Raw genomic sequence first — 24,160 nt, forward strand, 5'->3', positions numbered from 1 at the left:
GGGGGATGGAGAGCAATCCTAGACCTCAAGATTTTGAATCGTTGGGTTCTCTACCGACGATTCAAAATGCAGTCATTGCAATCCATTCTGGATGGCATTCGGGTTGGGGACCTCCTCTCGTCGATAGATCTGACAGAGGCGTACTTACACGTTCCCATCCATCCGTCATACTCCAAGTTCCTGCGGTTTTGTCATGCGGGCCGGCATTACCAGTATCGCGCACTTCCATTCGGCCTTTCCTCGGCTCCCCGAGTGTTCACAAAATTGATGGCCGCCCTTGCGGCCCACATCCGAGCTCGGCCGGTCAGGATCCAATGTTACCTGGACGACCTCCTCATCCAGTCGAGCTCGGAGGCAATGGCGCAACAGGACGTGGACTCCACCCTCCAGGTCCTGTCGGCTCACGGCTTCTCCATCAATTATGCCAAGAGCCATCTGGTACCCACGACCCGCATTCAACATCTGGGAGCTGTCATCGATACGGTCGAGAGCAGGGTCTACCTTTCCCAGGAGCGCCTGATCAGCTTGCGGTCTCTGGTCAGGTCGGTCGCCCGGAGACGGCCCGTCTCTCTGGCGACCCTCTCCCAACTGCTGGGAAAGATGGTCTCTTGTATAGGAATCGTTCCGTGGGCCCGTCTCCACTGCAGGGACCTGCAGTGGTTTCTTCTCCCGTATCAGAAGCGCCGCTTATCGGCCACCAGCCGGATGGTATCCCTTCCCCCCCTCGTTCGGAATTCTCTTCACTGGTGGTTGTCCCCAGCACTTCTCAAGGGGAGGGAATTTCGGGAGACCAATCCCCTCATCGTAACGACTGACGCCAGCCTTCAGGGCTGGGGAGCTCACCTTCAATCCACCATGGCCCAGGGTCGCTGGTCCCAGGAGGACCAGGGCCACAACATCAATTGGCTAAAGCTCCGAGCCATCCATCTGGCTCTCCGCATCTTTCAGATACAAATCCTGGATCGTCATGTCATTGTCCGGACGGACAATGTGGCCGCCAAGGCCCATGTAAACCGCCTAGGGGGAACCCGCTCTCGCGACCTCTTGGAGGAAGCCAAGAGCCTGGGAGCCTGGGCGGAGACACACCTGAGGTCCCTCCGGGCCTCCCACATATCAGGACAAGCCAACATACAAGCCGATTGGCTCAGCCGCTCCTTCGTCGACCAGGGCGAGTGGCAGCTCGACCCTGCCCTATTCCGACAAATAACGGCCCGCTTCGGGAATCCGACGGTGGACCTATTTGCGAATTACGACAACCGGCAGGCACCCCGCTTCTTCTCCAGATATCCGGATCCGAGAGCGGAGGCGGTGGACGCCCTCCACAGCAGTTGGCCCCCGGGCCTCCTCTATGCCTTTCCCCCCCTCCCCCTTCTTCCCAAGGTGCTCCGGAAACTCTTAGCGGAACGAGCGGAGCTGATCCTCATCGCGCCCCACTGGCCCCGCCGCCCGTGGTTCGCCGACCTCCAACTGCTGTCGATTCTTCCTCCGTGGCGTCTTCCACCAGCGAAGGTCATCCTCCGTCAGGGCCCCATTCTACACCCGGACGTCCACTGGCTTCAACTAACCGCCTGGAGGTTGAGCGGCGCCTCCTGAGAGGATCCCACTTGCCGGACCATATCATCAACACCATTCTGGCGGCACGGAGGCCCGCAACGAGACGGATCTACGGCTCCACATGGCGATCCTTCGCCCTCTGGTGTTCGAAGCGGAACCAGGACCCAGGTTTGGCGTCGACGAAACAGGTACTTATGTTCCTCCAGCAAGGGTTGGATGCGGGGTTGGCCCCCAACACCTTACGGAGGCAGGTGGCCGCCCTGTCTTCCATCTTGTGTTTTGGTTCCCGGAATTCTCTAGCGGATCGTCCCCTCATCCGCCTTTTTCTCCGGGGTGCCACAAACCTCCGCCCGCCTCCCATTCACCGTTACCCATCCTGGGATCTGCCCAAAGTCCTCTCGGCACTCACTCAAGGTCCATTCGAGCCCCTTAGGACGGTGCCATTACGCTTCCTCTCCTACAAAGTATCATTTTTAGTCGCCATCACATCCGCTCGGCGAATATCCGAACTGGCAGCTCTTTCGGCCCGGGCCGACCTCTGCATCTTCCACCCCTACCGGGTCGTGCTCCGTCTAGATCCCACCTTCCTTCCTAAAGTGAACACTTTCATCGGGCTCAGGAATTAATCCTGCCCGATTTTTGCCCTCATCCCTCCCGGCCCCAGGAACGCACTTGGCATTTACTAGATGTCCGCAGGGCTCTGCGAATCTACCTCCGGCGGACTTCCTCTTTCCGTCGCTCGGAGAGCCTCCTGGTATCGTTCCAGCCTGCCACTCTGGGACTTAAAGTCTCGCCTCAGACAGTAGGCCGCTGGATTAGGGCCACGATTACTACCGCCTATGGGGCCCAATCCTTACAGGTACCTCGCCGCTTGACTGCCCACTCTACCAGGAGTGCAGCCACCACGGCGGCCTGGGCCACCCAGGCCCCTCTTCTGGAAGTATGTCGGGCCGCCACCTGGACGTCTCCAACCCCCTTCATCCGCCATTATAAAATCGATAGCTTTGCTTCGGCGGAGGCGGCGTTCGGTCGCCGGGTTCTCCAGCAAGTATGTGCGGGGGGGGGGTCTCCACGTCCCGGGCGGGTCCCTCCCATTAAGTGGTGGGCTTTGGCATGTCCCACGTGTGACCACTGGCCTCTCCCTCGCTTAGAAAGGACGTTGACTTACCTGAACGTCCGTTCTGAGAGTGGAGAGGCCAGTGGTCACCCCCACCCTTCCGCCGGTCCGTTTCGCCCGGTGTACTTTTCTCTCTTTCTTTCAGTTCAGCTGGAGCGTCGTCAGTCTGATCATCTCTCGTCCGAAAGCTGGGAGACAGCAACAGGAGGAGGAGTCTTTCAACTATCAGACTCGATCTGGGCTGAATCGCGTCATCAACCCACGTGTGACCACTGGCCTCTCCACTCTCAGAACGGACGTTCAGGTAAGTCAACGTCCTCTCCCAACCCCTCTAGCTGACGCAGCATGATACCATGATCGATGGTATCAAAAGCCGCTGACAGGTCTAGGTGGACCAAGATAGAGGAGGAACCCCTGTCCTGAGCCCTCCAGAGATCATCAACCAATGCGATCAATGCCGTTTCCATGCTGTAACCTGCCCTGAAGCCCGACTGGCACGGATCTAGATAGACAGCTTCATCCAGGAATCGAGGAAGTTGCTTCGCCACCACACTCTCGAGGCGAAGGTTGGAAACAGGATGATAATCAGCTAAAACAGCCGGGTCCAGGGAAGGCTTCTTGAGGAGGGGCCTCACCACCGCCTCTTTCAGTTCTTGACTGATGACCACAAATGAGCTCAAAATTTCTGTTGTTAGGTGAGACATTTGTTAAGTGAGTTTTGCCCCGTTTTACGATATTTCTTGCCACAGTTGTCAAGTGAATCACTATAGTTGTTAAGTTAGTAACAGGGTTGTTAAGTGAATCTGGCTTCCCCATTAATTTTGCATGTCAGAAGATCACAAAAGGGGATCAAATGACCTTGGGACACAGCAATGGCCATAAATATGAACCAGTTGTCAGGTATCTGAATTTTGATCACATGATCATGGGGATACTACAAAGGTAAGTGTGAAAAATGGTAATAAGTCACTTTTTTTCAGTGCCGTTGTAACTTTGGACTAAATGAACTGTTATAAGTTGAGAACTACCTGTATAATAATGGTTGGACACCTGGACATAACTGATTAATGGATCAGAGCTCTTAAAAGGGTCAGAACAAATGCACCAGTAGCATACAGCACATCTATAAATGGTAGATTTGGTGGAGTATTTTGAATAGAAGCATGTAGATATCTGTATGTTTCCTGTATACTGTTGGAAGACATATCCTTCTGGGTTCAGTTCCAAGTGGGGAAAAAGACACTGGAAACATGGAGACTCCTTGGAAAGATGGTTTAATGGTGGACAGGATCACATGGTTTGAATTCCTGAGCAGAAAAGGACCAAGATGCTGAGTGTGCCTTGGTTTTATGCCTTCTTAGGCTCTGGACTTCCTGGGGCAGTAGAAGAGTATCCTGATTGGTTGTCAGACACCCAGGGGGTGGGGGTCTTAGCTAGCCTTGCTGGCTGATGTAATCTTCCCAGGTGCCATGTAGTGAGTTTCTGTTGCTGATGGGTCCTATTGTGTTGCAGATGATAGTCCATTGACAAAGGTGGGGGGAATGAGTGAACTTGGCTGAGGCCTTAATGGCCCATGGCACAAAGGTGGGGGGAGGCAGAAAGCTGCTTTGTCTTTAAAAGATGTTTCTCCATTTCTCATGCAGGGAAATATAATATTCTGCCTTTTTTAATATTTCCTAAAATATTTCATTCTTCTAGGAGAGGTGTGGGTGCTAACTTCCTACAATACCATGGCATTGAGTCCATTGTGTAGTTTTACCATGACATTCAAGAAAGTGGACTTGTTTTGTAGATAAATTGGCATTCAGGCTCATGGAAGTTGTTGAGGTCCTTATTGAATTGGTGAGAGATTCATACTTCATGGTTTATTTCTCTTTAAAAAGGCACAGTATTCCCATTATCATATTTGCTCTGTTTAGTACTTAGTTACATTTCCAGGATTAAAGTCCCCATGTCTGTCTTTTCTTTAACTCCCAGACCCCCTTGCTACATGAGCAAGGTATAATTCACCCTTACATTGGAAGTGAAGGAAAGAGGAGTGGTTACAAGGAGGGGGGCATGAGATTTACGTTTTATTCTTAGGCTTGCAATGACTCACAGGTCATTTGTCTTCAGGGCATACAGAATAGAAAACCAAGGTGCAGGGGAACTCAAAAAGTTTTTATGGTTTTGCCGAGAAGGTTGGTCAAAGCCCATTCTGATTCAGCCATTGAGATTTGGGGTTATCCTGTTCTTTGAGCAATTATTTCCCAAAGCATCTCAAATCAATTAAAAACCAAGGATCAAGTTTGGGCTTCATTTAGACATGAACAATATGTACATGAGCCAGAGTTCACCATCAAGTCTCAAGATCATTCTGGATTACTTAAAACCCAGATTGTCTGTCTGTTTATCTGTCTATCCATTCATGCACACCAACACACAAATGTATTTCTCTTACGAAAACACAATTTTAGCAGAACAATTAAACAGCAACTTTGTTATTATCCCAAGCCCTTTACTTTTTCCTCTTATTTTTGAAAAGGATGGACTTTGCATCTTCTCCCTGGCTGGACTTCCTTTCAGCCTCCAGATAGGGATAAAAAGAGTGATTTTGCTAGCCTTTGTTTATCAAGATTGACACTTAGGGCTCCTGATTGTCATTTACCTAAATCACCCCAAAGTTTACCCATCCCCACAGTATAAAATGCTTAGGAAATTCTGTTTAGGAGCAATTGGCTCCTGGAACATAACAGAATAATGCTATCTGGTATATATTGCCTAACTAGTCTTTCTAAATAGTCCTTTCAACTGTTATATCATTCTTATAGCAACATCTGTTACAGATTTTGCAGACAGAATATTATCCAGAATCACTTACATTGATAGTTTTTAATTTTAATTTCAATTTATTCTTTAAAAGCGTTTCCTTCATATTAATGTTTCCTCAATAGGTTAACAGTACAATTTGCCTTTGTATATTTATTTGGAAGAAAAGCTCCCTGGGTGGAGAAACTATATATGATTGCAGTTTTAATTTGTGTGTGTCATGCCATATATTATTAAATACCAGTGAGAAACGGTTCTTCTTTCACCCTAATAGGTATTGTTGAACTGCATTTTGAAACAAGTTGACACAAAGAGCTGGAAACTTAGATCTTAAAACAAGTACACTTTTGTGAGTTGCAGTGTGCTTGTGAGCAGTGGGAGTTGATCTTTGCTTCATCCCTGCAAAACATACCGTGTGTGAACCATCCCATTAGTGAGCAACTGGGGCTGTCTTGTTCCAAGGTTCAGCAGAAGTGGCTTGTTGGAAGGAAAGGACGGGTGAATGGGTCAAAGAGAGAAGGCACCAGGGGCAGGTGAGTGGGCCAGTGGGAAATGTCTAACTGTGACCTAGAATCATAGAATCACAGGGCTGGAAGGGACCTTGAAGTTCAACCCTCTGCCCAAGGCAGGAGACCTTATATCATCCCGGACAAATGGTTGTCTACTCTTTTCCTGGAAATCTCTACCCACAATTCAAAGGCAAGCTGTTCATTGATTAACTCTTCTCACTGTCAGGAAATTTCTCTTTAGTTCCAGGTTGGCTCTCTCTTTGATGAGTTTCCACCTGTTGCTTCACGTGTTGCTGCCCTCAGGTGCTATGGAGAGTAATTTGACCCCTTCTTCCATGCGACAGCCCCTCAGATATTGAAAGGTGGCTATCAGGTCACTCCTGAGCCTTTTCTTTGTTAAACTAAACATACCTACTGTATTTTTTCCAGAACGCTGCTACTACACTCTAGCATTGGGAAAATCCTCTTATCTGACAGCAACTGAGAGAACTTTTTTTTTTTTAAACTTAACTTCCTACTCTGTGCTCTCTCCACGCCCCCTTTTGCACCCGAATCCCCAGTCTTTCTCTCAGTTGCTGACAGACTGAGAGGGTTTTCTCTGTGCTCTGAGTATGGCGTTAGGCTTTTTATGGTTATTTTTGGATTAGCCCCTTTTTTGTTCTGATATTTTTCGGTTAGGATTAGGCTTTATTTTGATCCTGTGAATCAAGCAGCTGCTCGTCGGTTTCGTGCCCAGGAATCTGGGTCGTACCGGCTTTCGCGCCTTTGCGCCTGCTGCGGCCGGCTTCTGTCCCTGCGGGGCGGATCCGGTCAGTTTCCAATTGACGGTGAGATCGGGGCTGAGCGGATTGCTTCCCGACTCCCGTTTTGACCAGCGATCCGGAGCGGAGGCGTCTCCAAGGAGCGGCTACCGGCGCCCTTTCCTTCGCGGCGTGGCTCTTCCAGCGGCCGTCCCGTCAGGCTTCTGCGGGCGGCGCTGCGGCTAGCGGCTATTTCAGCGTTAACAAAGACCGCTGTGAGTGTTTGCAGGGGGGGTGCGGCGTGGCTGTCGGTTGCTCGCCACCCTCCCGCCGTGTTGCAGCCAGCCAAACCATCATCCCTGAGTGGCGTGGCTCTTCCAGCGGCCGTCCCGTCAGGCTTCTGCGGGCAGCGCTGCGACTAGCGGCTATTTCAGCCTTAACAAAGACCGCTGTGAGTGTTTGCAGGGGGGGTGCGGCGTGGCTGTCGGTTGCTCGCCACCCTCCCGCCGTGTTACAGCCGGCCAGACCATCATCCCTGAGTGGCGACCGGGTGAGAGCGGCGGCAGGGGAAAAGCGCTCCATCTTCATTTTGAGCGCAGGTAGGCCGCCTATTTGCTACTACGCCACCAACTCGCGGCCGCCATTTTGAGCATTAGGGCGGCCGGCATTTTGGATCGCTTCGTGGCAACGCGGACCCTAATCAAAGGGCCGCAGCCTCTTCTCTGAGGGCTTACTGGCTGAGCTTCAGTCCCGGTCTGGGCTTTGACTCAGTAGGAAAAGGGGGGGGGGGCGTTTGTTGTCTATCGCTCACCCCTTCGTAGCCTTTTGTGTAGGGCCTACCCACACCTGGGCAGAGAGCGGGGTGCCCTATTATTGGTGTGGTAGGAGTGCCAGCTCTGGTTGTTGGATACAGTTCATTGCCCAGAGCTGTATTCAGACTATCAATCAATCAATCAATTAATCAATCAAGCAAACAATCAACCAGTCATTCAATCAATCTATCAATTAATCAAGCAAGCATTCATTTAATCTATCAATCGATTAATCAATCAAGACACACCATCAATCAATCAGCCGATCAATTATTGATAATTATTTCTTATACTTCTTATTATTATAAAGCAATCTATCAAGCAATTAATAAATAATTACTAATCACTCTAGAACCTCCGCTGCGGCTGATAAGGATGATCTCAGGCGTCATAAGACGTTGGAGAAACAATGTGAGAAAGCCAAGCAAGCTTCTGCTTCATTATACGGTAGTGATGCGGGACCCGCCCAGCAGTCTGTTCTTGTTCCCGAAGGTTCAGAGAGGCGGGAGGCCCAATCCGTTTCTTTGGCTTGGCAGAAGGGTGTGTCCCAGTCGATGCCTGATGTTTCCTTGGCGGGTTTGGAAGCCGTTCCACCTCCTAGGCGCCAGCCTTCGGCCACATTCACGCCCACAGCAGCGGGCCTCCGAGCAGTGGACTATCCTCCGCCTCCCTCTCAGCTCGACTTCCAGACGATGCTATCTACGGCGTTAGCCTCTATTATGGCGGCTGGAGCGCAGTCAGCGGCCCAGACGTCGGCGGCTGGGACTTCCTCAGGCACGTTGGCCACTTCGGGCTCCCGCAGGGCTCTCTCCCCCTCGCCTCGTGAATCTGTTTCGTCTGTGGGTTCGTGCCAGGACGAGGAGGGACCTGAAGACCTCGAATTCTCCAAGGATGAAGGACTGGTACCTGACACTCCAGCCTTCACGGGCTTGTTTCGTCCCGCACTATTTAAGTCCCTCCTTCACAAGTCTCGTTTGACTACTAACTTGGGTTCTGTGGGAGCACAACCCCCGACAACCCGTCTGACACCGGTCCTCACGATGCCTTGTTTAAACAAGTAAAGCAGGAGAAGGACTTTATTCCGTGCCCTCAACTGTCCACGGATGTTCTGCAGGCACCTTGGGCCCAACCAGGGTCGTCCACTGCGCCAAACAATCTAGATAAGAAACTCTTCTGTGCGGCGCCCGAACTTGAGGCCATGTTGGACGTGCCCACAGTGGATGCACCGGTGGCGACTCTCACTTCTCATTCGATGGTTTCTTCTGATCCGCTGGAGGGTCTCAAATCTGAGGACAGACGCACTGAATTGGCTTTTCATAGATCACATCAGGCCGTGGCCTGGACTGTTAGAACTGCCACGGCTACTTCGGTCTTCAATAGGGCCTCTTTGATCTGGTTGCGTCAACTTCAGGAACGGCTCCCTCCAGAGGATACCCGTTTGCGTCACGATATTATTAAGATTATTACAGCCACAGAATACTCGGCGGATGCTTCGCTGAACTCCGTCAAGTTTGCATCGCAGGCGTTGGCGACATCTGTCACATCGCGACGCCTTTTCTGGCTGCGGCCGTGGAAGACCGATGTTAAAACCAAATGGAAGTTGGCGACGGCCCCGTATAAAGCCCTGAACCTGTTTGGTTCTGCATGGGAGCCGGTCCTTGTTGAGGACAAAGACAAACGCAAAATTATGTCCTCGTCCTTTCGCCGACAAGACAGGCGTTATACTCCATATACGCAACGTCAGCCCTTTCGTTCTTACTTGGGGCAGGGAGGCCCCTCTTCTTATCGGCAGTCGTTCCAAACTCCAGACCGCCTTTCAGACAGACAGCGTTTCAGAGAGCGTGGCAGATCTCAGGCCTCCTCCAAGCGCCCCTATCGTGGGTCGACTTCCAGGCCCTTCAGAAGGGGCAAATGACTCACCGACTCCGGGTCCAGTGGGGGGTCGTCTCCGGGCCTTTCGTCATCAGTGGGCCCGGTCCACTCCGGATGAGTGGGTGTGTCGCACGATTTCGGAGGGCATCGCGATCGAGTTCACAGATCGGCCTCCACGAAGGTTCATCAGGTGTCCAGTTCCCCTGTCAATAGATTCGCGCATCCTGATGGTGGAAGAGATAGCACACCTGCTGGAGATCAACGCGATAGAACCGGTTCCGTTGGGCCAACGGGACCGGTTTCGATTCGATCCTGTTTTTGGTCCCCGAAAGCTCGGGCGGAGTCAGAGGCATTCTCAACCTCAAGGAGCCTTGGTAGTACTAGGGTTTAAGGCACCCTGTTATTAAGCTGCTTAAGACCAGCTGCCTGCAATTACTGCAGGGTTCGAATCTCGCCAAGGCTCAAGGTTGACTCAGCCTTCCATCCTTTCTAAGGTAGGTGAAATGAGGACCCAGTTTGTGGGGGCAATAAGCTGACTTTGTATAAATATACAAAAGGATGAAGGCTATTGCTGAGCACATTGTAAGCCGCCCTGAGTCTTCGGAGAAGGGCGGCATATAAATCAAATTAAAAAAAAAAAAAAAAAGGAGCTGAACCGTGCGGTACGCTACCATCGTTTCAAGATGCATTCGCTTCGGTCCATTCTAGCATCTATTCGCCGAGGGGACCTGATGCAGTCGGTGGATTTGCGAGAGGCCTACCTGCATGTTCCAGTGCTTCCTTCGCATCGGCAGTTTCTGCGATTCGAGTATGCGGGCAGGCATTACCAGTACTGTGCGATGCCGTTTGGTCTTTCCTCGGCTCCCAGGACTTTCACCAAGCTGGTGGCAGTAGTGGCCGCGTCTCTCAGTGCCGTTCCGGTGAGAGTGTTATGTTACCTGGACGACATTCTAATCCTTTCCTCGTCCAGGATACAAGCGGCGCGAGACAGGGACAAGGTGCTTGCGGCGTTCCGGGAGCACGGATTCTCCGTCAACTTGGACAAGAGCCAGCTCGTCCCCACGACCTCGATTCTACACCTCGGGACCCTGATAGACTCAGAGAAGGGTCAGGTTTTCCTGTCTTCAGAGAGAGTGAAAAACATCAAGTCGCTTTTAGACCAGGTTCTGGCCCGGAGGAAGGCTCCTCTATTGACACTATCACGATTGTTGGGGAAGATGGTCTCGTGCTTCCGCATTGTCCCGTGGGCACGCAGACATTCCCGCCCGCTACAATGGCTGCTTCTCCCGTTCCAGAGGACCGGCAGTTCCAACTCGTCAAGGACAGTGTTCGTGCCTCCTCAAGTCAGACTGTCACTACGTTGGTGGGGGTCGCCGGCCATCCTGCGAGAATGCTGTTTCCTGGAACTGGACCGGGTTGTGATCACCACCGATGCCAGTCTCCATGGCTGGGGAGCCCACCTAGGTGCCCAGGGGGGCCAGGGACAATGGTCTCCAGAGGAACGTGCACAGAGCATCAACCTTTTGGAACTTCGAGCCATTCGCCTCGCACTTCTGCGTTTCCGGGCACTGGTTTGGGGTCGTCATGTCCTGATACTCACGGACAATACATCTGCCAAAGCGCACATAAACCGGGAAGGGGGGACGAAGTCACAGACGTTGATGCTCGAGTCGATACGTCTGTTCAATTGGGCGGAGAGACATCTGGAGTCAATTCTCGCAGACCACATTTCAGGGAAAGCCAACACACGGGCGGATTGGCTCAGCAGGGAAGTGATAGACCAGGCCGAATGGCAACTGCTTCCCAGTCTGTTTCAGGAGATCGCTCTTCGCTTTGGACGACCGCTGGTAGACCTGTTCGCCAGTCCGACCAACGCCCAACTTCCCCGGTTTATCACTCGGTATCCGGCTCCATCGGCGGAAGACACAAACGCCCTGCGGTGCCGTTGGCCAGTGGGTCTACTATACGCCTTTCCTCCCGTCACGCTAATTCAGCAGGTGGTCCGGAAGTTGATTGGCGGAGAGGGCGGAGCTGTTACTGGTCGCACCACATTGGCCACGCAGGCCGTGGTTCGCGGATCTTGTGGAGTTTTCTGTGACAGACCCATGGGTGATTCCTCCACATCGGATCGTGCTGTGTCAAGGGGCCATTCGTCATCCCGAGCCCCAGTGGCTGCAGCTGGCCGTTTGGCATTTGAGCGCGTCATCTTGAAGAAAGGCCGTTTGCCAGATACGGTGATTGGTACGATTCAGTCGGCCCGTCGACCGTCCACACAAAGGATCTACGAAGCTTCGTGGAAAGCCTTTTGCCGTTGGTGTGCGACTGCTCATGTGGATCCTACGTCTGCGGCGATACAGGATGTCCTCATCTTTCTTCAAGCGGGATTGGAACAGGGTTTGTCTCCTGCCACTCTAAGGCGTCAAGAGGCGGCCCTGGCCACTGTGTTATCCTTTCCACCATACACATCCTTGTCTCATCATCCGTGGGTGAAGGGGTTCCTTCATGGAGCTACGAACCTGAAACCGCCTACTGTTCATCCTTATCCTTCTTGGGATTTGTCTCTGGTTTTACAGGCCCTCACGTTGTCTCCGTTTGAGCCACTGGGTTCCATCTCCCTTAAGTTCCTGTCGTTCAAAGTTGCTTTTCTGCTGGCGATCACGTCGGCTAGACGCATTTCTGAGCCCGCTGCCTTATCAGTCAGGAAGGACTTCTGCATTTTTCATGCTAATACTGTGGTCCTGAGGAGGGACCCTGCCTTTATGCCCAAAGTTAATTCATGGTTTCACCGGGCGCAGGAATTAGTTCTGCCAGATTTCTGTCCGTCGCCAAGACATCACCGTGAGGTTCTTTGGCATACTCTGGATGTACGCAGGGCCTTGAGGCGTTACATGCGCAGGACGGCGTCGTTTTGAAAGACGGAAGCTCTTTTTGTTTCGTTCCATCCTGCGTCCATGGGTCAGAAAGTGTCGTCGTCCACGATCGGTCGTTGGATTAAGGCCTGTATTGCTTCTGCTTATGGGAATCGGCGCCGTCCTGTTCCTGGGAACATTCTACCTCATTCAACTCGGAGTGTGGCTACTTCGGCTGCCTGGGCTACACAGGCTTCTGTGTTGGTCATTTGTAGGGCGGCTACTTGGACTTCTTTGTCACCATTCATAAGACATTATCGGATTGATGTTTACGCCTCGGCTGAGGCGTCCTTTGGGCGACGAGTTTTGCAAGCAGTGGTGTTTGGATCTGATGAAGGGACTTGTGTTTTGCCCGACCCTGGAAGTTAGGCTTGGGTATGTCCCAATGCTGGAGTGTAGTAGCAGCGTTCTGGAAAATGGACCTGAATGTCCTTTTTCGGAACGCTGCGTATACACTCCATTTCCCTCCCCTTCGTTGTGTTTGTTGTGGTTGTTTGTTTTAATGAATCTTGTTGTGGTTCACCTCTGGTGTCTTCGTTCAAGACTGGGGATTCGGGTGCAAAAGGGGGCGTGGAGAGAGCACAGAGTAGGAAGTTAAGTTTAAAAAAAAAAAGTTCTCTCAGTTGCTGTCAGATAAGAGGATTTTCCCAATGCTGGAGTGTATACACAGCGTTCCGAAAAAGGACATTCAGGTAAGTCAATGTCCATTTCGTCTAAGCAATTTTGCCTCGTTACAGCAAACAGCCTGCTTTACTTTGAATTTCCTTTTCAGCATAGCTTGATTAGCACAAGGGAAAAAAAATCTGCTCCAGCAATTTACTTCTTTGCAGCAAGCAGCAGAGCCTGTGCTAGCAAATCAGCTGAGAGTTGGGAGGCTGGTCCAATCAACTTATGTTAATTAGGCTGTGCTGAAGCTGAAAGGAGCTATGTTTTTTCTTGCTGTTTGCTTGCAAGGAGGTAAACTGCTGCCAGGCAGAGGCCAAAGGGTGGGGGCCAGTGGGTGAGCGGGGCTACAGTCGATGTATAAGACGCACCTAAATTTTCATCCCCTTTTAGGGGGGAAAAAGGTGCGTCTTATACTCCGAAAAATACGGTAGTTCCCTTAAACATTCATCATACGATTTAGCCTCCAGACCTTTTAGCATCTCTCTTGTTCTTCCCTGTCACTTTCTAGAGTCTCAGCATTTTTTTTTTATCTTGGTGACCAGGTGACTACACAAGTGTGGCCTCACCATTGCAGTATAGAGCAGTACTATAACCAGTACCTAATATAGTTTAGCGCTGAGAAAGAGAAGAAGAACATGCAGGATGTGGGACTGAGAGCTGCTTTGTGGGGCAGGGGGAGAAGGAGCATCGTACTTGCCCTCTCTGGGTTTTGCTTTCTCCAAATCCAGCAACATCAGAAATGTTCTGGGTTTCTCCTCCACCATAGCTGGCCCAAAAATGGTTTGTAAAATTTCCTCTTGGTTCAAAGCAGAGGATTTTTCTCTGTGTCATGTGTATCTCTTCTCCTTAATTTGTTGATCTCAGTTTTGCCAATGTGCATGGGCTGGTTCTCACAACATTGGGGTGTTCAGATTTGCACTGTGGGTGATTTGCCTTTCTCAGGGAATTGTCTGCATCACACAAAATCTTGGCCAAGAATTCCCAAATCCCCAAAACGTGAATGATTTTAATCTTCCTGCCACAAAGTTTATCTAATTTTTGTGCAGCCAAAAGAGGAACAGTGAGCAAGGCTGGTTTTCCTGGTACAACTTCTTTGCCTGTGGAAGTTTGATAAGGTTTTTAAAAATGGTGACTCCCAGGAAGTCCTACTTCCCATCTTTTCTCTCCCCCCACCTCGAATAATTTCAATAAAAACAATTCCCATGCTTTTTCATCATTGGCTATACACTGGGCTTACATGGTGCTCTGCCTTCAAACATCTTTAGGCTCCTAGATTGGGAAAGGAAAGTTGGAAATTGATAATGGCACTTCTTCATTTAGATCTTGTTCCATCCCCATGATATTTAAGAATTGTACCAATCTTAATTGTGTTGCTTAGTGTTGCTCTCCTTCAAGTTATCCCTGTGCATGGTCCTTTGTTGTGTGAACATCTGTGCACTCGAAGAAAGGCAGGATAAGTTGTGTATTTTTTCCCCTTATGTTCAGTTTTTTTTTTTTTCTTTTATGTCAGGCTCTTTAACTCATCAATGCTACATTTTCTGTTTTTAATTGTTGATTTTGGATTGATTCCACTCAATTGCAGTTGTAATTCTATTAAGAACAGACCTATTGCTAATTTATGATCATATCTTGTAGTAATCTTTGGACTACCTAGTTAAATGCCAAAATCCAAGCCAGTCTTAACATGCAGGCGCTTTTAGCATCTCATCCAAAGAGCAGAAGAGGCTTATTCAAATGGTGGTTCTATGAAACCGCTGACTCCTTTCCCCTCAAAGAAGCAGGTTTTGAAACTCCTCCAGTTTCAGAACCGTGGTGCCATCTCACCTGATGTGGAAACTGCTTCAGAAAAAAAAAAATGGTCTGATTATTTTAAGGTCGCATAACTGGTTTTGCAGTTTGTGTTCCCAGCACACATTTTTAACTGAAATGTGCAATTATGTACTGCACAGGGGGGAGGGTGCAAATGCAAAGAGTAAATTGAGAAATGGTGGCGCAATCTGCATTAGATGCTTTCTCGATTCATCCAAGTCAGTTTCCAGCCAGATGTGGTTGTGTACTGTTAATGAGCAACAGCGAAGCCCCCAATATTGTGGACCCTCTGACGTGAGAAGTAAAGGCGGATCTCTCTGGATGGAATAGAGACCTCAGTTCCACCCTCAGAAATTTTATTTTGTACTATCCCACATCATTTGATTATTTGACTGTGTATAGCACAGCCGCATTTCCATCTGAGTAATTTGCTTACTCATTTCCTCAGCTTGAAAAATAGCACATTGCTAAGACATGAGCGTGCAGATGGAAGCATATCATAAGCATATTGCCGGTGAACAAGTATCTAAAATTACTAGGAACAGCAGTGGGCTAAAGAAATCTACATACAGCCTATTTTGAGTAGTTTTAATGATATTGCAGCTGGATCATTTAAAAGAATACTATTAATCCAAGGTTAGGGATTTTTTTCTCAATACACAAAAATGTATTTTTTTTTCCTGCGTTAACTGTTTAAAAACGCAAAAGTGATAATTGCTTGCAACAAAAAAAATCGGACCAGGATGCCAGATTGGACCTTAAAATAGGATGTTTGGATGATGGATTGTTCCCTGGATGTTCTTCTGTCAACCTGCTGGGCCAGAATGGGGCGATTAGAATTGAACCTATCTTGAGTAGGTTCACCTTATTCACCATCCTGGATTGTTTTCAAAAAGGCAGAGATGCTATTTTTTTGATCCTTCGGTAACAACTAAACATGTATTCTGTTTTTGATCCTGAAAATTGAGTATAATTTGGATATTCTTCTGTTCATTATCAAATTAAATCAACATGACAGATTAGTTTATGCACACCTGATGTGATTTAGATGCAATTAGCTACTGGGAATATAAAACATCGGCACCAAGTTATTACAGATAGTCCTCAAGTTATGACTGCCATGGAGCCTGACCATCACGGTTGTAACTCACGATGGTTGTCGATTTTACCACCTTTTTTACTGTAGTCGTTCATGGCTCTTAAGCGAACATGGGGTTTGCTATGGGCCATTCCTCCCCCCCCCAAAAAAACCCAAAAATAAATGCCAGTTTTCAACAAAGCTGTCATAAAAATTCAATCATATGATAGCAGGACACTGCAAACAGCCATAAATGGGGTCTGGTTGCTGAGCACCCAAAGTGCAACCATGTGACCGCAGGGGAAAGTGGCTATTAAAATGGATTCTCCAGGGAGGTCCATCAGAACCAATAAAGGAGAATATTTGTAGTTCATGGTTGACATGAGGGCTCCTTGGTGCTCTCTGAGCTTGGTTGTTTTCTTGCAGACGTTTCATTACTCTAATACCGATGATGTTACCTAGTTTGGGTAATGAAACGTCTGCAAGAAAACAAGCAAACTCAGAGAGCATCAAGGGGCCCTCATCGGAACTTCAAACGGTCGTTAAGCAACTAGTCATAAATTGAGGACTACCTGTACCATAGGCTTTTAACAACAAACATGTTCATGCAGTTTTAATACACGATAGAAATGGAGTTAGTTGGGTAATTACACAGTTAAATAACACACAGAAATATTATTGTTGGCTTTTTGAAAAGTGAATGAACTCTAGTCTAGACCGTTTACATTTTGATTATTACATGCTTAAGGCAGTAAAAAGTGCTGACTCAGATGGAAAAAATGCAGTGGGATCCTGAAATGCACTTAACTTGTCAGGAGTCAGTGACTGTAACTCCATTACAGTATTTACAAGTGGGGAGCTGCATAGGTATCTATAGTATATTTTCTCTTATTTATTTTTTTTCATTTTCCAATCATATTGGCTGTGTTTGTTTAATACTGCATTTATATCCATGGTTTATTCAAATGTTCGCCTGCTATATTGAATCAGATTCTAATAACATAGATCAGGGGTATCAAACTCAAGGCCTGCGGGCTTGATGTAGCCCACGATGTGGTCGGATCCGGCCCATAGGGCATCCTGGAAAATGTAAGGGGCCAGCCCATGTGGCTTCTACCCAATGCGAAGAGAAGACATGCCAACAGTTTGGGGGTTGGTGTCAAGCTGGCCACACCCACCCAATCGGCCACGCCCAGTGAGTGGCATCAAGCTGGCCATGCCCACCCAGTCGGCTACACCCGGCTGGCCCCCCGAGGTCAACTACCCTGATGCAGCTCTCAGTGAAATTGAGTTTGACACTCCTGACATAGACTGATCTAGTTAAACTTGCTAAGGCTAAAATTCCTGGCTAAATTTACTTTGAGAAATCACATATGTGCAGCCATTTTATGCCTTTTTCCTTCATATTCCCCTTCTCTCATTCCCCTTATTTATTTTTCATGCACATATCCATTAACTTAACTTAACTTAACTTAACTTAACTTAACTTAACTTAACTTATATTATATTATAATATTATATATTATTATATTATATTATATTATATTATATTATATTATATTATTATATTATATATTTATTATATTATATTATATTATATTATATTATATTATATTATATTATATTATATTATATTATATTATATTATATTATATTAATTATATTATTTGCCCCATATATAGTTCATGAACCAGTTTAATACACACAAAGTTTAACACTTGACAATAACACAATAATGCTACCAATATCTAACTTTATTGCATACAGGTTTTTTTCTATAATCAGTTCCATGTATTAATTTTTCTCTTAGATTGGGCCTCTAATGAACCCCTCATACCATTTTAGCATTAAGGTATTCCTCACTTTCTTCCTGAAACTGAATCTCTTATAGCTTTGCTAATAGTTACGTACTGTGTGTCTCTCTGTGTTTGACACATGGAAGAAGACAAATATGATTTTACCGTTCTTTTATGGTGTGGTCAGGTTAAATGTCATCATGACATTGTTTTAAGATAGCCAGGGTTGCTTTCACCAGGATTTGGTTTTATTTGATTTACTTTATTAACCTTAGTCCTTCACTGTAACATGTTGCAGGGTTGTGTACTTTTCCTCTGCCCTTTTGAGTTTAGTGTTAAATTTGAAATTGAACACGGATTAGAAGCTTCCATTTCTAATCTAAGGACTGTGATTAGTGTTGTTAGTTCAGATGAGAAGTATGTGAGCATTCTCAGTTGTTTAATTAACATTAATAACAAATTGGCATGTTTGTTTTCAGCTCAAAGAAAGCTTGGATAAAGATATAAGTCTTTAGTTTTGCCACTTAATATGGTCCTATTTCAGATTTCAGTAAGAACTAATTTATATATCTTTCTGTACTTCTGGTTTCTAGTATGTTGTTTTCTTATAATTGATTGAAGTTATTTATATAACCGATTTGATATGTGTGTAAAATATTCCATGACAGCCTAACAAACCCTGTCTGCTGTCTACCTCACATTAATCTAAAATAGTGGGCAAATGGTTCCAAGTGAATTCTTGGATAGATACCAGCAAAACTACTGGCCTTTGATTATTACTAGGGTAGAACATCATAGAATCATAGGGCTAGAAGGGACATTGGAGGTCTTTAGTCCTGGAGGAGTGGAAGAACATTCCAGAAAAAGACAGTTGCAATCCTCTTCTAACCTGCTGCAAAAGAACTCCCATCCACAAATTGCCGCTGGGACTCGAAGGTAACACTTTTGGATTTTGAAACTGCCTTGACACAACATTTTCCAAATAAACATGAATGCTCAGAACAGGATGGGAAAGCAAGAAAGTTACTAACTTGCTAACAGTCAAGGCAAAGTTATTAATTTTTACATAAAACTTTTTCTTGCCTAGAAAGAAAAATCCTTGCTGTGGATTGAATTTGTGTAGAAGACCTGAGTTATCTTGGAAGCAATGTAAGTAGAGTATCAGTTTTCTTTCTAATTGGAGCCTGTCTTTATTCATTTATTAATTACTCATATAACTCAGCAGTCTTGCTTTTGCAGAATATATAAATGTAATATATCGTGCTTTCTAATTTGGGGAAATAATGAAGAAAATTGAGTGTTTTAAAATAGGATTTGAGACTATGTCTGGGAGCTGCTTCTTATCAATCCAAATGAATGGGCAGGGAAGCTGATTTGGAGCTGATTCTGTAAATCACTGTGTTCTTGCATATTTTGCTTTTTCAGAAACTCTTAAGCGCTTCATTCTTAGATAATACTTCGTATTATGTCAAGCATTGATTGTAATATTAACATTTTTCTGTGCATGTTCTTCATGTGTAATCTACTTCTGGGGTGTTGAACAAACTGGAAAAAATGATCAAAATAGCATTTAAGGAGCTACTGTAGGAGAATGGCAGGCAGATTCTGGGGCCAGAGTCAAGAGAGGAATCATCCTGGAGTCCTTACGATCCCACAAATAGTCTAAATCTAACCCCTCTTTAATTCCATTAACTCTTCATTAACTCTTATCTAGCGCCAGTTTAGAGCTGACCTTTAGTTGACTAGATTCTTGTGAATAGGCATGAGCAATAAATCAACATAACTGGAATTTAGCATGTGGTCCATCTCTCACCGGACAAATACGTGGAATGAAGAATTAAGCGGAATGAAGAATAATGACATTTCGTTCTGGTAGCAGGGATTTAAATCTCATGCATTTTGTTTTCAGTGAAGGCCAATCATACCGCCCTACTCCCGAAGGACTCAGGGCGGTGAACAGGCACAAAATAAAACACATGAATACAAAAGTTAAAAAACATAATTAAAACCAAATTAAATAATTTTTGCCCGAGACAATTAAAATTCCCAATAATTTAAAACGAATTAAAATTTCAATTTAAAAATTTAAAAGAAGGGGAGAAAATTAGGCCAGGCCGGCCTGCTGGAATAGGAGTGTCTTCAAAGCACGGCGGAAAGTGCGCAGACTTTAAGACAGTGCTTGAAGGCTACAAAATATTTCTTGAGCTTCATTACAGTTTTCCCGTGGAACTGCCTTCCTGTCATATGTGCCCTCCAGATGTTTTGTCTTGCCCTTGGGAATTACCTCTGGAGTGCATTAGATTGAAGCAATAGTTGACAAATACCTTATTTCCATTTTTTCTCCCTGTCCATTTGATTGCCCAGTTTAGGGAAAAATTCTAGAAAACATGTCCTTTTTTTTCAGAGGCCTTCCTCTTCTGCATATTGGCAACATAAATACATTGATCATTGGAGAGGGCTGAAAATAGATCTTATTGAAATTATAAATATTGACATTGATTCCAGTGCTCCTAATCCAACCCTCGTCTTGTCTTTGTGCTGAAGGTTTTCTCTTCCTGCCTTTTTTATTAACTTTAATCTTTTAGTTTGAGCTGGCTTGAACATTTACTTGGAAGGGTGCAATTAAAAAAAAAGACTGCTGAAATTAACTTTCTAAAGGATTTAGGTAATAATTAACAGATTTCTTAAGTTAGCAACACATCGTTTCCCTTACAATAACAAAAATCCTACAAATAAACTGTTCAATAAACAAAAAAAAAATGCTTGTCAGAATCATAAACAACCTTAATTAAATCTTTATTTGCCCTTCCACATTTGGAGGAGTGGGGGGGGGAGATCCATGGACTTTTGACCATAGTGATGTAATGGTCATATTGTTAAATTGGATTAAAAGCATAACATTTTAAGAGAAAAATGTTTACCTAATTCTCCTAAATATTTAGAGTGGGGCAAAGATCCATTGAACAAATATATGCTTCCTTCCGATGCAGTGATTTAAATTCCATGACACTGTTTACAAATGTCAGAGCGGCTCCTTCAATGTCCTGGGTCCAGCTGCATGTTGAAATGAAGCCAATCAAAGACTGAAGCTAACAAATTATTGCTGTTTTTCTAATGCTCTCTGATTAGCCATGATCTTCAAATAATTTTCTGCTGCTTATTGCTGATTGTTGCTGATCGTTTCTAACCCTTAGTGATTCTTCTAATCTTCAACCAGCTAAAGTCTTCGTTTCTGCTTTTGCCTGCTGCTCCTGCTGCTGCTTCCTCCTTGAGGATAAAAAAAAAAAAAAAACCTTAAGAAACTTGGATTCCCCAAAAGGACAGGTGGCAGATCTAAAAGAAAAAGAAAGCTGTCCATTATGAATCTTAAACAAAGCCTGTGGACCCTTGTGTGGTTCCCCCTGTATTTTTTGATAAATGTGTACAGTGCCCTTGTATTCATACCCTGGTATTTTCTTACAAATGTTAAGAAGAAAAAAGCTATGGCGAAGCGCTTAAAAGCTAAGCCCGTCTCCGACAGCCCCGGAAGTCCGTATCGGTCCATTTTGCATATGGAATCATTAGCCAATATAGACTTTCCTGGAGCCGACACACTGGACAAATTGTTTGACCTTGCTGTGACAAAGTTTGGGAAGAAAGACTGTCTTGGAACAAGAGAGGTCCTGAGCGAAGAGAATGAAATGCAGCCAAATGGGAAAGTATTTAAAAAGGTAAGTGACTTTTGAGCCGGTGTAAATCATCCTTCCCAAAAGATTTTCAGGAGGCATGAAAAGATGAATGTCTGGATTTCCATCAGCGCAAGAGGAAAGCTAGAATTAGTTCTGAAAGAGAAGTACGGCCACAATTGAGCCCATAATTTCTTTTGCTAAGTGAGATGATTGCTGCGTTTTGCCCCATTTTACGACCTTTCTTGCCACAGTTGTTAAGAGAATCACTTCAGTTTTTAAGTTAGCAACCTGGTGGTTTAATGAATCTGGTTTCCCCATTGAATCTGCTTGCCAGAAGGTCGCAAAAGGGGATCACATGTCCCCGGGACAAGGCAACTGTCATAAATATGAGTCAGTTGCCAAGTGTCTGAATTTTGATCCATCTGACCATGGGGCTGCTGCAACCGTCATAAGATGAAAAACAGCCACAAGTAACTTTTTTCAGTGCCATTGTAACTTCAGACAGTCTCTAAGTGAACAGTTGTAAATTGTAGTTGACCCATTTCCTTTTGAACTTTTTTCTATTTGTTCCACAGTGGCCATCATGAAAATACAGATTTCAGGTGGCCCTTTCATTGTTACTGTGCAGTTCTGATACAGGCACAATGCTTTCAATCACACGAACTAGAGGAGTTGTCCCCTAGATTGGAAATGGGCCGATACATGATAAGAGGTTTAAGTGCTTCAGGAGAGATTCCTTTTATTGAACCAAGTGAGTGGAGCAGAACAGGAAAATCTAGAGTGGCTTGGACAGTTTCTTAAAACAATAATCAAAACTGATCCAGTATAAATTGATTTATATCAGCAGGGGTTAAACTGTTTTGTTTTTAAAGTCATCTTTCTTGTTTTGATCTCCTTGCTTTAATGCTAACGGATCAAATGTTTAATCTTGACCAGTTAATCCTAGGGAACTATAGGTGGCTGAACTATGAGGAGACCAACCAGAAGGTGAAGCACTTTGGAAGCGGGTTAGTGGCGCTTGGATTGCAGCCCAAGAGCACTGTGGCCGTATTCTGTGAGACGCGAGCTGAATGGTTTATTGCTGCCCAGTCTTGCTTCCGGTACAACTTTCCTCGTGAGTATCCGTGCTGCATTTCACCCCCATAAACAAGGACCATAGTCCTGATTCTCTGCAATGTGTCACCACTCCTAAAAGATGTTTGCCCTCAGTGACATGTTGTCATCTGGCACAAAGATATCTTAGAAACCGGTGCCTGTGTTGAATTACTGGCAACATTTATACATATGGTTCAAATATATATACAAAACGATTTGTTTTAAGACCAGAGAATTTATTAGGGCACAAGTCTTCATACCTTTACAGCTATAACAGAGTATTTACATACTTTTTAAAAATTTGAGTATTTCGTAGAGTAGAGCAGGGCAGAGCAGAGCAGAGCAGAACAGAACAGAACAGAACAGAACAGAACAGAACAGAACTCTTTATTGGCCAAGTGTGATTGGACACACAAAGAATTGAATCACCACAGTTGTGAAGTTAGTGACATGGTTGTTAAGTGAATCTGGCTTCCCCATTGACTTTGCTTGTCAGAAGATCGCAAAAGGTGGTCATATGATCCCAGGACACTGCGACCATCATAGCTATATGCCAAGCTGCCAAGCCATCCAAATTTTGATCACATGACCATAGGGATGCTGTAGTGGTCGTAAGTGTGAAAAACGATCATAAGCCACTTTTTTTCAGTGCTGTTGTAACTTTGAACAGTCACAAATGAACTGTTGTATGTTGAGGACTACCTGTACACGAAACATAAAATTAACATGGAATACTTATTGCTTCAGCTGAATTAGTTATTGAGCTACTTACTAACTTCTTGCTTTTTAAATAGTTGTTACACTATACGCAACCCTTGGAGAAGAGGCGGTAACCTATGGATTAAATGAATCTGAAGCATCGTTTCTAATCACTAGCTTAGATCTTTTGGAAGGCAAACTGAAGGTAAATCTTTCTGTAAGCATGATAGTAAAATTAAATATTAGATCAAACTAAATTTAGATCAAAGCTAATTTACTAAAAGATACTGGGAATAATGGGGCCTAACATAATTTAATCTGTAAGGAAAGCCTACATTTTATTTTTTTAAAATAATATTTGTATTATGTATAGTACGTCATATTTTAATATAATGGTATGTGTACTTTTCATTACATTCTAAAGTTCATTAGGCTGAATTTCTGAGTATACTATAAACGTGTAGTCAGTGGTAATTTGCAATGAGACTGTAAAATGTGTGTGGCCATACCCTTAACAATTATTTGAAAATTGTCAGAAATTAATCACTGCAGACAAATATCTTGCCCAGCAGCTATAATTTCTGTACTAAACTTTGAAAACCAGCCACTTTAGGTTGCATGAAACTTCTCTGCCTTGGAAATGCTGTAGCTGTAGAAATAAGATTTCCCCATATTTCCAATGGTTTTTGAACAGTCAGAAGTAGAAAGAATATATTCTTAAAACATTATTACAACAACAAACTTTTACAATCATGAGAAGCAAAGGCAGACATATGCCATGTATTGAAAACTTTTGCTCAGGTTCCTACAAATCAACTCTCAATTATTTTTGTTCCCCAGAATGTACTGTCAGAAATTCCCTGCCTCAAATACATCATTTATGTGGATAATAAGACTATCAATAAATCAGACTATCCTAAAGGGCTGGAGATTCATAACATGCAAGCAGTAGAAGAACTTGGAGCCAAACCAGAGAACTGTAAGTAGCCCATCTGAAACCCTTTTCAACAATCCTGTTACGTGGTGTG

The 24,160-nt window shown here is 45.4% G+C and overlaps 1 protein-coding gene across 14 annotated transcripts in view; it reads left to right on the forward strand.

Moving 5' to 3' along the window:
- ACSL4 (acyl-CoA synthetase long chain family member 4) overlaps positions 1-24,160 on the forward strand; it is a 58,709-nt gene that overhangs the window by 16,085 nt on the left and 18,464 nt on the right. For 2 of the 14 annotated variants that reach the window (XM_034435046.3, XM_034435045.3), the window contains exons 2-6: positions 18,758-18,819; positions 20,865-21,380; positions 22,275-22,452; positions 23,228-23,337; positions 23,973-24,111. In XM_034435046.3, the coding sequence (XP_034290937.1) occupies positions 21,030-21,380; positions 22,275-22,452; positions 23,228-23,337; positions 23,973-24,111 (778 nt within the window). In that variant the 5' untranslated portion in view covers positions 18,758-18,819; positions 20,865-21,029. Of the gene's footprint in view, positions 1-2,816; positions 2,976-4,369; positions 4,514-5,753; positions 6,013-18,452; positions 18,607-18,757; positions 18,820-20,864; positions 21,381-22,274; positions 22,453-23,227; positions 23,338-23,972; positions 24,112-24,160 lie in introns of those variants that run through there. The other 12 variants (XM_060692066.2, XM_034435047.3, XM_034435048.3 and 9 more) reach the window with 10 other exon arrangements.

This window comes from Pantherophis guttatus, chromosome 12 (genome assembly GCF_059756535.1).
Source record: "Pantherophis guttatus breed Tessera chromosome 12, ASM5975653v1, whole genome shotgun sequence".
Classification (NCBI taxonomy): domain Eukaryota; kingdom Metazoa; phylum Chordata; class Lepidosauria; order Squamata; family Colubridae; genus Pantherophis; species Pantherophis guttatus.